The sequence below is a fragment of the Diuraphis noxia genome, unplaced genomic scaffold (assembly GCF_037042655.1).
Source record: "Diuraphis noxia isolate RWA-SAM2 unplaced genomic scaffold, SU_Dnox_SAM2 contig0002, whole genome shotgun sequence".
Lineage (NCBI taxonomy): Eukaryota > Metazoa > Arthropoda > Insecta > Hemiptera > Aphididae > Diuraphis > Diuraphis noxia.
The window spans coordinates 41,999,518-42,015,146 of NW_028301712.1; the positions used below are offsets into that span (position 1 = coordinate 41,999,518).

Consider the following 15,629-nt stretch of genomic DNA (forward strand, 5'->3'; position numbering starts at 1 on the left):
AGTATAAAAAGCTCGATTGAGGGTAGTTAAAAAGATAATGTAAAATTAATTATTTTTCATTTTGTATTTTCAATGTCTCACTGTAGTTGATATAATTAAGCAAAGTTATGACCTGTCAGCAAATGGTATCATTGTATGTTCTAAATACATTATAATTTATTTTATAATTTAATATTTAATGTTTGTATAATATTATAAAGTTAATGTTACTTAAAACAATAATATTATTGGTAAATTTCTGTGTAATTGAATATGGGAATAACTGATTTAGTATTATTATAATAAGTATGTAAGGATAGAATATTATAAATAAAATAAATAAATTAATAAAACTGTTCCTTGATATATAATTCTAAATAAATGATATTCCACAAACAATAATAAAATAACAATAATATAATTAATATTATTACTTTAAATAATATAAAATGAATGTTTGATTAATTGAGTATTTGAATATCCAGAGTTTTGCAGTAATAACAAAATATGAGTGAAATTTTAATTGGTCTCTGGAGTATAAGAAAATAGTATCAACATCACCCACAAATGAAGTATCACCTGAAAAATTTGTCACATGTATTAATATGATATAGGTAATTTTTTTTTTTAAACAATTTACTAACAAAATTATTTTCAATATTGTATACATATCATTAAATTAGCTAGTTATTATAATTTTTGAATTAATTAAGATGATCATACTGCAGTCAGCATAATACATTTTTTGTTGTGTTAATATTACAGTAAATGTAGTATCTAACATTAAATTATACTTTAACTTAAGTCTTGGTAAGTCTTGAGGTCAAATCTAACTTAAAATATCATTATAAAAAAAAATGGACCAACACAATTCATGATCTTTAAGTTAGATGTTAAGTCAAATAGTCAACTAAAAAGACAATTAGATTCAGCTGAATGCAAGTTTGCTACGTTTATCAGACAGATGCCACACTGCCACTCAATAGTTTTTATTATTTTTACTGTATTAACTTCAAAGTAACGAATATTATCATGAAATTATATTTTAGTTTAAAACGCACATATATTTTAACATACATTTCAGAAAGAAACATGTTTGTATTTTTGTGTTTGCACGGCAGTGTTAATAATTATGTAAAATTGTTAAGTGTAAATAGAAAATATGAATTAATCAAAGCTGTTTATTATTATTATTGTTGAAAATATATTGTGCTTTTAAACTGCTAATAAAATATATTACATGACAGATAAATAAATTATACTAATTTCAATTCTATATTTACATTTAAATTATTAAAATATCATTTTAGAAATTCAGGTCATGAAGCTAAAAATTATAGGTAGTATCATGTATTCATAATATATCATGTACAATACATGTCACAAATATTTTAGTTTTTTTCAATTATATATAAACTAAAATAAAAAAATCATAAAATCATTACAATGTTAATAATGTTATAATGTTTTATAGATTAATAAAATATATAGTAGTAGATATTGAAAAATACTCACCACATAAACAAATAATATAGTTCTTAATAGTGGATATCGCCGTAAATACATTCCCGTTCTTAAACCAAATGAATCTAGGCTGGAATAAGCACGTTTAACTCCTCTTGCTACACTAGTATCAAATGCTTTCTCTAACATGAAATGAGGCACTTTGGCTTTAGCTAAAATCAAAACCTAAGTTGCATAATCAATATGACAATAATATTAGCTAAAACATTCTTACCATCATCCGTATCATTAACGTTGATAATAATATTTGTTTCTTTTTTCAATCTTGTCTATAATTATTTAAGAATAGTACAAATATAATATTATAAGTTTATTTTCATAAATATTGTTCTTAAATCATACCTCTAGACTCTCAATTCTTATTGCCATTGAATTATTTTCAGCTAATACTTGTTCTAGTTCAGCTTGTTTACAAGCCACAGCCTTTTGAAGTGATAACATTTGTTCATTCATTACACCCTGACTATTACTTATGCCTGCATGATTATTACATATATCATCTGTAAACGATTCTAAATCAATATTTGCAAGCCGTTCTTTGAAACCACTAAGATCGTGCAGAGACTTCTGTAAGCCACAATCAATAAAGAGTAAATTACTCTTCATGACATTTAATTTGTTTAATATGTCTGAACGTTCTAATTCTGAAGTGCTTAAAGTCCTTAAACATTTTTAATAATTATTAAAATAAGATAATAGTGTTGTTGATAATATTACTGACAAAAAATAAAATAATTGTTACCCTTGATCAGCAGCTGCTTGTATATTAACAATTTCTAAATCATTCAAACATTCTTTTAATTTTAGGGCAACATTGTTCAAATTTGTCTTGGTGAATGCAGACATTGTATTGCATTCACTGAATAAGTTTGTTAATATTTCCTTTTTTACAGAGTTTTTATTCTCAAATTGAATATTATTAAATGCCATTTCCAGATTTAATTTTTCTGAGGTTAAATCCTTTATCCTTAATTCGTCTACCTCAATTCTACATAATGTTACAATATTTTAATTTTATTAATCAAATTTAATTTTAAATAACACATTTTTTTATGTTAAATAATTATTAAAATACAATTGATAACATTAGGTTTACTTTTTGAGCAGCGTTGATAATTCGTTTTGTAAAATTTGGTTTTCATGTATTAAATTATTGTCAGAAACTAAATTATTTTCCCCAGCTACTAAATCTCTGGTTTTAGATTTTTCTTTCAATCGGAACATTACATCTTGAACATTTCGTAATTGTATATGCGCTTCTTGTAGTTCTTTTTCCAGATTAGCTGAATGTCTTTTATTCACTTCAAGTTCCATTGATATTTGATTCATATCTGTGAGAAGTTGTAACATAAAAAAATAAAGATTAAAAACAACTGGAAATTCAATGGTAATATATAGTAATTACCTTTATCTGCAGTTTTCAATTTATATTGCAATAAGGACATTTCATTATTTAACGTTCTTATTTCATTTTTCAACATGTAATTTTCCTCGGTCAACGGTTTGGATACTGGATCAATTGAATTATCAAGATAAGTAGTAGATTGACCCTCATACTAAGTGTAATTACATACTGTTAGATTCAACATATTATATTAAATATTATAAGTTAGTTATATTTAAACGGTTATAACAAACTTGAGATTGGATTGTCGAATCTTGACTGTTTAAATACTGCAATAGGTGCTCATCGGATATGCGAGAATCACTTTTAGGCTTCTTTAGTAATGACTTTGTGGCAGGTGAACTAGGAACCGACGTAATGGGTTTATTTTCGATTTCAACTGACACATTTTCTGATACTGGTGTTCTAAAAAGAGAAATAAGTACCAGTACTATTAGAATATACCGTAAGATGCATATGTCATAATTTAATTAAGTAAATGTATTTAAAAAAATACTTGAAAACGTCTTTCAGTGGCTTTTCCTTTTGATGTTGTAAAACTACCGCTGTGTTCTGGTCGATTTTATCCAGGTAATGTTCCGCTTTACCGGCCAAGTCTATGAGCCATGACATGTTTTCAAGTAATTAATTGTCAAGAACTCGTTAGTGTTTAATTAATACATGGTCAGCAAAATATAGAAACTTTTAAACTTTGGTTAAAATGTTAAATAGTGAATAATACTCAGCAATAAATATTGTACTGTTAACACATATTTTCACTTTATTTTGTAACAACCGGTAGTCATAACTCATTAAGCAGCCAGTAAATAGGTAGTAGGTACAAACTACAAGGTAGCAGCGTTTAATTTTAATCAAATCTGTAGTAGCAGTAATTTCGTCGTACCATATAAAATACACATAATAATCATTAACTATAGAGATAATAATATATAAGTACCTTCGCTAAGGCACCGTCATAAACATTTTAGATGATTTTAGAAAGTAGATGACGTAATAATAATATGTGATGGCTGAATTTAATATCTGTTCTATCATTCTATGGGTCAGTTCTTCTTTCATCGATAAGGGTTACAGCTGATAAGCGTAATCAAGGTGTCAGACATATTATAATATACTGTTCTATGATATAATCATAGACATCACGGTTTAAGATATATTATATTATATATATAATATATATATATATATATATTATATTATATTATATATTATATTATATCTTAAACCGTGATAGACATAATAATATATTATGTATAATATATTATTATGTCTATGGATATAATCTATTCTGTTTCTGACATTCAATATTTTCAAATTTCAAGAAGACAAGAAGATCAAGTATTGACTTAGAAGTGAGAATGGTCACGTTCCGACTTGGCGACTCGTATCGAAGGTCTTACAGGTCGGTACGTATCGTTTGAACTTTGAAATGCTGTATATTGAACGTGTAACTTCTTGAACACTCAAAATTAAATCGATACACTCCAAACTCTTCCTTGAAAATCTTGATTGTATACTGAGTAGTTGTTTAGTGGAATTTATTGTACTGGTTCTGATCATACATTCATACCTTGTTATTTCGTCATGCTATACAATTAGGTGTCTACTGTCTAGAAAAGTCACTTCATCACTGAAATTGCTCTGTAAGGTCAATTTCTTATGATATGATGTATATTGTATTTAGATTCACTGCAGTCCTAATACTTTGGTTAGGAGCAATACTACCATCGTCTCCGTCCATTAATGCAGTAGGTACTCTACTCTTAGTGGTCTGTCTCTGTACGTATTCAATTTAAGGTAGTTCAAATCATTCGAAGGAGGTTGTAGCCAAGTTGTTTGTTCTGAGGGTTTTAGACGAAGGAAGTTCTTAACTTTCAAAAAGTGAAGCTAGGTACTAAGAACAAGTAGCCAAATGAACAGGGCAGAATTGATTGTATCTGATGAAATGTGCATACTTTCATTCAACCTGGTATCCATGACTTGATTTAGACATGAGCACTATTTAATCAAGCCGGGGCAACTGCACTCAACTTTAATTACACGATCCCATAAGTTTTCCCAGTTTTTAGACTGTTTATTGCCACTTCATAGTTGGAAAAATTGTAAGCAAATTCTGATTTAAGTTGAGCCCTCTATTTTAAGTATTGCAGTTCAGCGTTTAGTCTTCCTGAAGGAGTTGTGCATGGGCACTCTGGAGGTTATGATGATACAATTAACTATGTCATTAGAGTTAAGTACAGAAGTTTACTTTTGATCTCATGGGGAATTAGGATTCAATTGCTCTAAAAGTAATCAGGCTTTAATGTTGGATAATTTAAAGTCCAAGGTTTCTACCAAGTTAGTAGACTATATATTGTGAGATGTAGTTAGTGAATCAATTAAGTGTATGGTTAAAGAGGTATTTAACCTGGTAGATTATTTATTTTATTACGGAATGTATTCCTAATGAAATCCTCACAAGATGTGATTCTTTCCCATTGAAATAACCAAGGTAATGATGGGTGAATATCTTTTGGGAGACAGAGGAAGCAATGTTAACATTGTAAACACATAACAGATTACATATAACAAAAAAACACAATTTAAGATAGAAGGGGATACCTTAAATTTTGCAACAAAACCACAGAATAAATGCTGTGACAAAAATAATAGGCCAATATAAGTGATTACTGTAATGATAATATTTATAACATTTAGACATACTATTACCAATTAATTAACATAATTAAGTAAAATCTGGATGTTTTAAAAATAATCTTAAACAAATATTTAAAGTTAGTTAAATATTTTATTATGCATTATACATACAAATATTTTAAGTACTTGTTGAAGTAAAATAGTAAGTACATCAATTAAAAAAAATGTATTTACATATTATATAATATATTAATTATTTATGGTAAAAAAATATTTAACGGTATACAGGAATAAAATACAAATTAGTTAAATTTAAAGATAAATTGAAAATTAAAAATGATTTTCCTGGTTAAACTTAATATTTATATTAATTAGTTAGTACTCATTTGATATAATGTTGATAATAAATCAATAACGTACTAAATAAATAAATAAATTTGTCTGACATAGTAACATTAAAAAAATTAAATAAATCAACAACCACTAACAAATGCACTATTTGTAATTTATATTATTTAAAATGTTAAAAGAAACTATATAATGAAAAATGTACTGAAAATTGACAGGTTTGGTAAACTGTTTTCCAAAAATCACTCTATACAAAATTTAAATAAATTCATAATTTATCTAACAAAATTATTTGTTATATTTGGGTCAATTTCTATTAAGAAAATATGTAATACTAATTTAACAAGTCCTAGATCCTAATTGTTTAAATAGGTACTTACTCCAATATTTATAAAGGAAATAGCTAAATAATTTACGTGAATGAAGACTTATATACACACATACATATAGAAAAAATTAATTAATTAACAGTTGATGAAATAATCAATAAGTAAAAATCTAAAATAATTCTTACCAAATATTTATTTAAAATCAATAAATTAGATATATTTCTTAGGATCAACAAGACAGTAAATTGAAATACCATGTTTTAATAATTAACAGGTATACCAAATGTAAATTAGTTTTAGTAGATAGGTACATAGGTAGGTATGATTTTAGAATTCAGAACAAAAATATTTTAAAATGGATAGAACATTGGAAAATGTTATACTTGATTTATTTATTTTTTAATCTTTTATTCAATGTGTATAAAAATATGGACAATAAAAACAATTGAGGAAGTTAATACTTTATTTAAGACCATGAATATGCAAGTTTTGTTTGATCACAGAAGTATTCAAGTAAATAATATCAGGGTATGCATCTTGAATTCAGTTTAAAGTGGTAATACTATATTCTTCAGAAAAAATGTGTAAGTTTTACTGGTTAGTTGGAAGACACTCAAAACTAGACCTAGCAAATAAACATCACCTGTAGATATGTAAATAGGTATTATTGTATTGAAAAACCAATTTGGACTTAAAGATTTTAATGTCTGAATCTGACCAAGTATTAATTCTGATGACTGTTGAAGTTAACACAAATCTAGGTATACAACATCAAAATAAATTTAAAATAAAAAGTCAAAATGTGAAAACAATGAAATTTATACGTTAATAATTTAACTTATAAATGTATGAATATTAGGTTTCACATATATGAGCGTTAAGAATTTTTATGAACTTTATAATCAATAATAGCACAAATTAGACATCAGTATTTTAGAATGAGCACTTTATACACAATATGTATGTGAAAAGATATTAGCATGCCGCAAACTTAAACTTGATTTTCTAACACATGTTGTTTTTATATACAGTCAGAAACTTAGTAACAAATTCATTGACTCTTGATTTTTGTGGAGGTTAATAAATGTAGAAAAATATTAAATCAGAAAAGAAGAAAACAGTTTGTAAATGTTGAATACTTAGAGCTTATACAAAATTGAGAAAAAAAACAAGATAAAAATGAAAATTCAAATGTGGATAAATAGATAAACCTGAAGTCATCAGAAAATTAGAAGGAACTCATTTTTAATTTTATTCATAATAAAACTTTTTGAGTAATAAAAGTTACGCCAGTAGTACTGGCCGAGTACATACAAAAGGTAACTACAATTTTAATTTTTCACTAGGTTAATATTGAAATGTTAAAAATACTGTTATATATATATATACTATCTAAAATCAACTACATTGACCAACAGGTTGTCATCCAATACATAATGTTCAGCAATCTAAAATAAAATATAAAAATTTTATAAATTTTTAACTTAGCTAATACATTATTAGTTGGTAAAAAAAAATATGATAATTGATAAATATTACATAATATTGACTATAGTCATAAGTGTAATTAGTCATTTATTTTATCAAGAACCATAATATTTTCCTCTGCCGTAGGTTCTAACCAAAAAAGAAAAAAAAGATCATAATATTAAAATAAAAACAAAATATTGTTTTTTATTTTATCTGAAAGTGGGAATCTATCAAAAAGACTGGGGATTATAGTCTGGTTTTAAAAAAGTTGGGAAATAAGTCCAAACACATTTTTGATGTCAGACAGAAAGTCAAAAATGCAAAGAATTCTATTAAATTTTCATTCATAATTAATAATATAATATACCATTGTCTATTATATAAGTAATACATACACAATTAAATTAATGTAAATATAAAAATGTACCAAATTAATTTTCTTACACAATATTATTATATTATATTGTATTACTATTATTTATACTTATTATTTAAAATAATAATCGATATAATTATGAATAATATTGTAACTATAAAGTGATTGATGCATGTATTGAATATTTTAGAGTGATCGGATGACTGTATTGACTATTTTTTTTAAATTGTTTATAATATTTGTAAAAGTCGAAAGACTTATATTTTTGAACTTACTTTCAAATTGACTGTCATTTAAATTGTTTAAATGTAAATATAATATTTATAAACTGTAGCTAAGTATAAGGAATAGTAACCAAATATTGTATTGTACAAGAAAATTAAATTCATTTTTAAAATGAACATTCATGAAAATAAAGTAAAAAATTTTGAATTTTTGAACTTTTTGCCTGTCAATAAAAAATGAGTAGACTTTTTTCCAACTTTTTAAAATAGATTTTTTGTCCAAAATTCACTGAAAATACATAAAAAAGAAAATCTGTGATGTTAAAAATTGTATCAATAAATTGGCATGTGATGTTGTTCAATACAGATAAACCTTACTAACTAGGTAATCAAATAAGAAACACATTTTCAATAATAACAATAGGTTAATACATACAGCATAAATATCACCATCTGTGTTATGTGTGTGGAATCCACTGAAAAATTTACAATCAGCTATAACTTGTAGCCCATGATAAGGTGTCAAAAAGAAGAAATTTGATCTGAAAAAAATATATTTTAAACTTAAATTTAAATAAAATATGTATCAAAACAAAATAAAATGATATTACTCATTATATTTAGGTGCACAAACAATTGCAATAGCTTCTGGCATCATTAATTGATAAGAATAATGCGTATGCAAGTCCACACTCGACATAAATGAGGTTTGTGATGGATGAGTCTGTTAAACAAAAATAATAACTTAAAAATGTCATCATCTAAAAATTTTTATGAAAGAACAACACCTAAAAAATAGGGGTACAATATGTTAAATGATGACATAAAAAATATAAAAGCTATATAAATACAAAGATAAAAAAGCGGGTAAGTGGATGTCGCTCTGCTGTACATTAGGTGGTGGGGTGGACCTCTGACTAGGGTAGGTTAGATTTGAATGCAATGATAGGTATCATTGTATACGAAAAACGATTCTGAACGGAGATGATTTGTCAGTCTAGGATATATTATAGATAATTAAAAATTTTCAAATCTTTGATTTAAAAAGAAAATTTTGTATAAATTTCTAGCTTAAAATAATTTACGAATTTTCGTAATTTTTATGTATATAGTCAATATTTGAACTTCAAATGCTAATAAAAAAAAATTGTGCCTACGTATGGTTATTTATTTGGATAATTGTTAAATCAAAAACATACCTCAACTGGCTTGATTGACATATAAAACCCACCTAGGGTAGTTCTTAATGAGGGGTTAGGTTAAATTTGATTACTCTAAGACCTACCCAAGGTGGTTTTACATCATAGGAAATCGAGGGATGTTTTCGATTTAAATTGTCCACGAGAGCACATTGAGCGAGTAATACTGCAGAGTACAGTGTCTTTATGGTAGGTAGTCGCAATAACCTAACCTAAAAGTATGAAATCCTTTGCTCTTCTTAGAATCTAAAATGCAAAATTAACTAAATATTTAGATTTGTATGGTATTTAAACACATTTAGAAATAGGATATCATCGTCTATATTAAAAACAAAATTTACTAATTTTATGCCTTAATTATAAAATTATAAATAATTATTTTGATAATCTATAATTGCCAATCTATCTTACGTGTATCCATCCTAAGGTAATAAGGTCTTGCTTGTCTTGAAATTCGAAAATGTCTTCTTCATTCATTGTAGTACATGAATCAGATGTACCACTTTGTTTTGGAATCATCAAATGAGTCACAATTAAACAGTTAGAACTCTATAATGAAAAAGTATGTTAAATTTGTACCATACTACTCTCAGCATAAAAAAACAACTAAAATTAAGCTACAATACTCCTTAAAAAAAAAGTTAAATTAAATTACCAATCTTCCTGCTAATATGCCACAAGTCTCCAAATTATTTGTTGTATTACGTTGCGCTTGTTCTAGGAATCTTCTAGTTAAATTGCCTGGAACTATTATTTGGCGAAGATTGTACGAGCTTGAAGTATTCTTGTTTAACATTGGTTTGGTACTTCTATCAACAATAGGCTTATGTCTAAAAAAAAATAATTGATTTTAAACACAACTTTTAATATCTAATAAGTAATAGTAAGTAGAATGTATAATTAATATTATTTAATACTCAAAATTAAATAATTAATATAAATATAGTTTTTAGTTATTTTAAACTATTCTGAATTTAACACAATATGTTCCAAAAATTTTATCTTGTCTGACCTTCTTCTGAATTTTTATCTTTGGTAACATGGAGTGCTGTTAATGTTTCTAAGGCCGCTTAACTAAAATCTTCTAAGACCTATTTTTTTTATTATTATTAAATAGAGTTATTATAACTTATATTTTTGCTAACTAGAGTCCGGCCAAATAACCTAAACTAGTATTCTTTTTGTATTTTTACTATTATTTACGTAATATGTGATGTAATTAACTGGTTTTGTATTTATTTTTTTTTTTGGCCAATGAATATTATCTCTCTCTGATTTAAATTTCAAAAGGAATAATGGAAGAATTTATTTTAGTATTGCATTAATATAATGTAAGTATTTATAAACTTAAATAAAACTCTATTTAATATAAAATCAGAAGAAAAACATTTTCATAAAATTAAAAATCATAAAAAAACAATTTTATAATCCCAGAGTCCGGATTTATCTTATCAAAAAATGTCTTGCTTATGAATATGCTTTATACAAATTAATTTTTCACTCACTTAAGAATTGCATAATGGATTCACTGAAGATATTTAAAAAGATAAAAATCCAAATTTTACTTATGACTAATAATGTATAAGCCAAAACGATAAAAAGTTATATGTTTGTGGAATCCCAAGCTTCCAACTTTACAATCATCCAGCGAGTCTATAAGCGTTTTCTATCCCATGCTGGCCATGTGTTGAATTTCCCCAACCATTGTTCTCCAGTTTTTCACGACCTTAGTCTATCAACACTAGCTGATAGAAAAGTTGAAATTAATTTGAAAATCCTCTGAAACATTGAAACTTCATAGATAGTTCAACAGACGTACCTACTCTCCTTTCATCATCAACTTTCGTGTTATCCGTGTTTTACCCACTCTTCCTCCACTTTTGTTATCTGTATATGCCCCTTAATTATAGTTTAAACAATCCAATTCGCCACATGATGCACCTTGCTAATGTCCACCCCTTGTTCTTTCACAAATCTAAATACCTAGTTCCGTATCACTTGCCATCTCAATGTATGATTTATTTACTTACTTATTAATGTAATTTGGGCTAAGCCCGTATTAAATGAAATACAACATTTAGCTATGTATCATGTACCTTACATATTTATTAAAATACTGTGAACTCAAAATTTTCCAGCCTTAGTAATTGTATACAGATAATTTATCATGATAGAGTCAAATTAAAAATAACTGCTTACTGATTGAATTGTGTTTTTGAATTTGAATGTGTAGGCATATTTGAAGGTAAATTATTATCATTCAATTCAGTAAAATTGATTAAATTGTGATTTACAGGTCTGGAAATAAACACATTTTTATGAATTAATTAATTTTATTAGGTTTAATTAAAAATAATAGTTTATATTATTTGAAATGTTATTTATATGCAATTTTTTTTAGATTAAATCTTACCTCTGTTCAAATGATGAAGGATTATTTAATTCAGGTACGGTGATATCATCTAAAATTGAATTTAATTGTTCTTGAGAGATATTTTTACTAGATGGTGTAACACTGTTTTCTATATTTAACATTTTTTGTTCACGTTTTTCTTTAAATTCTTCTAAAGCCTATTAACAAAAATATTGTTAGAAATATATTATGTTGCACTAATAATAAAATTGTTTTATTAATAAATAATATAAACCACATATCTATCTATTAAATGTATTTTATACAAATTCCGGCGGAAATTATATCTAAGGTAATTAGAAATTTTCAACAACACATAAGATCCTTTACCCTGATTATTTTATTTATGTTAAGTTATCTAGGTATTATTATTGATTAAAAAGCTATTATGAATTCATTTACAATCAAATAAATATTTTGAATCTTTTTAAATCATAAAATTAGTTTCACATACATATCTACAGTAATACATGCAGAATTTTAATAAATGATTGATAACTGTTATTGTAAAAGTGAATACATAAATATCATTTTATCAGACTTAACAAAAAAATTTAAGATGTAACCCAAATGGTCACTAAACGATTTTTGTGAAGGTTTAAAAAAAAATACATAATTCCTAAACGACTTCAGTATGCAATAAACAAAATTATTTATATTTTAATTTGCTTACACATTTAAAAAAAAAACCCATCACATGTTTAGTCAAAATTTAACTTGATCATTAAGTTATTAAGGAAGTACAAATTATTTTCACTTTGAACTATATAGCATCAGGTTATCTGGTTTAAACAATAATAAAAGGTTGAAATTTATCTTCTTGTCATACTAACCAACTAGCATATTTAATTACATGCAATTTTATCTGAGTATTGCAGTAAACACAGTGTAGGACAATTTAATATTTTGTGAAATTAAATTTTTAACTTTACAATTATTTGACATGTTAAATGGAATTTTAGAGGTTTTAGGTCATAAATGTATATTTTGTTTTTATATTTTTAGGTCATTTAAATCCGAGACTTATTTATTATGTAACTAAATTGTCTATATATTTGTATGATTTTTTCTTTTTCTTTTAAAATATATGTAATAATAAAGACAATGAATTTTCATTTTAATAATTTATAAGCTAAATAAACTAAGTATACCGATTAAAGGAATGTATACATTGGATTTCAAGTCTCTTTTCATATGCTACCAGATACCTAACTCAATTAAATTTGATTTAATGGTTATGGCGCTTAAATCAAAATTGACTGAAAGAGACTAAATTTGGTGTTATTATTCAAAAATATGTGATATGTAAATGCACTGTATGAAAAATGATATTATCTTAATGTTATATTTACTTTCTGTTCTTGATACAATTCATATTCTGTACTATATTGTTCTAATAATTTAGTTTTTATATTTTCTGTTATTGGAAGGACATCACGGAGTGCCCGATAATTTAAATTGCGTTCTTCAATTGGTACATTTTTGTAATCTGGATGTTCATTAATAGTTTCCAAAAATAATCTAAAATAAAAATAAAAATGTATATTTAATAATTAATATCATTCAATGTTGAGTAAGTTTATATTTAAAAATAAACATTTATTTAGTATCACATTCCTTGTTAAAAACAATTAAACTCATTCTTCTTCTATTTTTTTAAATATATTTATTAAATAAACAAAAAAAAAAATTAACCAAAACTAAAGCTAGTAAATCTATCATATAAAACTGTAATTAGTTATGAATTGAATACAGTAAATATTCATATGTGTGTAGGTATTACTCTTTAATTTAATTTAATTAATATATGGACATTTGGGATGAAATGTTGGGAATATTTCCCCAAAATGTCTTTAGTTTAAAAGCATAGTAGCATTTATTTAATAAAATTATTATTATTATTTTTAATTTGTTAATAATAAAACCTAGTAATTAAATTATTGTTAGCTATATTTTACATCATAAAAATTATACTAAATTAATAATAACCCCGATAAGAACAATATCTATTGTAGATTAGGATTAAATTATACACGTTATATAATTAATATAAATTAAACAATTACCTATTATATCTTACAAATAGATTGGTAACTAATTACAAAGTAAAACTATTGGAAAGTAATAATTGGTAATAGTTGACTAATCAAGTAATTTAATATTATATATAAAATATATAAGTAAAATTAAAATATATTATGATTCTTGTGGTAAATACAAAGGTATTTAAAATGTATTCTGTATAGGAACAAATGCACTTTACCACCCTATGCAAATTTTTCGATTTTTATTTTGGAAGTTACTTATGTTTGCCATTTTATAAGAATGGTACAACCAGATCGGACTTAGTTTCGAAGTTATTGCCTTTGAAAGTAAGCAATTTCATGTTTTTACACATAGCCAATACACTAAATTTAACATGATCTTCATAAATTTTTTTTTTTTTTGGTACTTACGTATTCTAACCTTTTTAAAACGATAGTTTTTGAAATTTGTAAAGAGAGCAAGTTAGGGTTGATAATTAGTTGATCCCTTGCCTACCAGCTTTGGTCACCTAAACCCCCTACAATATTCAACTTCTGGGAGGGATAGTACTAAATCATCATTTAATTTTAAATAATATTATATTGTTATGGAAATTAGATTATAATATACCATTAAAATGTAATTACAGTTAGTGCCAAAATTAATTTAATTGTGCTGTGCCCATGCATGATCATTGCGGGTAAGCAGCAACAACAACCTAGGCATATCATTACAACTTCGAAACTAAATACTGATTGCAACATCATTCTTAGCTCTTCTTAACTCTTAGCTCTAGAAATAATTAACATAGTGTTGCACTCATGCATAAAACAGTTAGTCAGAAACTTCCAAAGGCAATAACTTTGAAACTAAGTCCGACCGAAAAATTCTGTTTGGACCATCATTTTTAAATAGTTAATATAAAAAAATAAAAAATAGTTATTAAAAAATATTCAGTGTGGTTAAGTGCATTTTAGGCTCTGTATACTTTTATATGTACTAATATTTATTTAAGCTTACAGAAAATAAAATGTAAGTAATTAAATTTTAAAACCTTACGTCATAAATCTCATGTAGAGAATATACGCTTGTTCCAAATTATTTTCTTTCATATACACATCAGCCATACTGATCATCTCTTTTCCTGATCGGTAATATCTATAACAAAATACAATTATTGTATTTTATACTGTATACTAAATAGTACAACATCATACTTTCTAGCAGCTATATTTGTGTTCAACTCGATTTTTGAACTTAACATCAACAATTGTTGAATCCTTTTTTCTGGTTTTTCTTTAAAATTGTCTATACTAGTTAGATTATGACTCATGTTTGATTTATATTTTAAAATCAAATTCAATTTTGTATGAAATGCTTAACTATCTTAAAAGACAACAACTTGTATAAATAATAAAAATAACTGTGAACAATATGAGATTCGAGTACAAAATGATAATGACATATTTTTTTTTGGCTTAGAGAAGTGCGTTACTGAGTTAATACTTACTACTTCATACTTTTAGTACTTTAGTAGTTTAGTGTTAGTGTTAGTACTTAGTAGTTACTAGTTAGCACCACGGAATACAGATTAATAGATAATATAATTTCTATATCAGTATTACATTAGATAGTGTTATCTTTATTCCTGGTCGAAAGCACAGCTGCAGCAGGCTGCTCATAGACATATAAATAAAAAT

At 25.5% G+C, this 15,629-nt stretch overlaps 2 protein-coding genes across 3 annotated transcripts; both read right to left on the minus strand.

The window, feature by feature from the left end:
* Positions 1-323: 323 nt before the first annotated feature.
* LOC107167424 (golgin A5) lies at positions 324-3,884 on the minus strand. The gene is made up of 9 exons (XM_089221137.1): positions 3,405-3,884; positions 3,142-3,313; positions 2,909-3,059; positions 2,600-2,834; positions 2,246-2,491; positions 1,846-2,164; positions 1,718-1,772; positions 1,495-1,655; positions 324-558 (listed from the first exon to the last, which is right to left on the minus strand). Exons 1-9 carry the CDS (start codon positions 3,518-3,520, stop codon positions 499-501), a joined length of 1,515 nt encoding a protein of 504 aa, XP_089077263.1. The 5' UTR covers positions 3,521-3,884; the 3' UTR covers positions 324-498.
* A 2,783-nt stretch (positions 3,885-6,667) lies between these two features.
* Positions 6,668-15,576, minus strand: LOC107170943 (STAM-binding protein). 2 transcript variants are annotated; one of them, XM_089221138.1, is made up of 10 exons: positions 15,147-15,562; positions 14,989-15,087; positions 13,257-13,425; positions 11,905-12,062; positions 11,691-11,789; positions 10,147-10,321; positions 9,903-10,040; positions 8,904-9,016; positions 8,729-8,834; positions 6,668-7,670 (listed from the first exon to the last, which is right to left on the minus strand). In XM_089221138.1, exons 1-10 carry the CDS (start codon positions 15,260-15,262, stop codon positions 7,611-7,613), a joined length of 1,233 nt encoding a protein of 410 aa, XP_089077264.1. In that variant the 5' UTR covers positions 15,263-15,562; the 3' UTR covers positions 6,668-7,610. The 2 variants fall into 2 exon arrangements, with proteins under 2 accessions (XP_089077264.1, XP_089077266.1); XM_089221140.1 differs by lacking the exons at positions 6,668-7,670; positions 8,729-8,834; positions 8,904-9,016 and adding an exon at positions 9,432-9,737 and having other exon boundaries at positions 15,147-15,576.
* Between the last annotated feature and the right edge of the window lie 53 nt (positions 15,577-15,629).

Coding starts and splice junctions, on each gene's coding strand:
- LOC107170943 (XM_089221138.1), bottom strand. CDS start 15,262: ATGAGTCATAATCTAACTAGTATAGACAATTTTAAAGAAAAACCAGAA. Junction 15,088..15,146: donor ACAAATATAGCTGCTAGAAA/GTATGATGTTGT, acceptor ATTTTGTTATAG/ATATTACCGATCAGGAAAAG. Junction 10,322..11,690: donor TCAAAAACACAATTCAATCA/GTAAGCAGTTAT, acceptor ATTTTTTTTTAG/ACATAAGCCTATTGTTGATA.
- LOC107167424 (XM_089221137.1), bottom strand. CDS start 3,520: ATGTCATGGCTCATAGACTTGGCCGGTAAAGCGGAACATTACCTGGAT. Junction 3,314..3,404: donor CCACTGAAAGACGTTTTCAA/GTATTTTTTTAA, acceptor TTCTCTTTTTAG/AACACCAGTATCAGAAAATG. Junction 1,773..1,845: donor TAAGAATTGAGAGTCTAGAG/GTATGATTTAAG, acceptor AAATAATTATAG/ACAAGATTGAAAAAAGAAAC.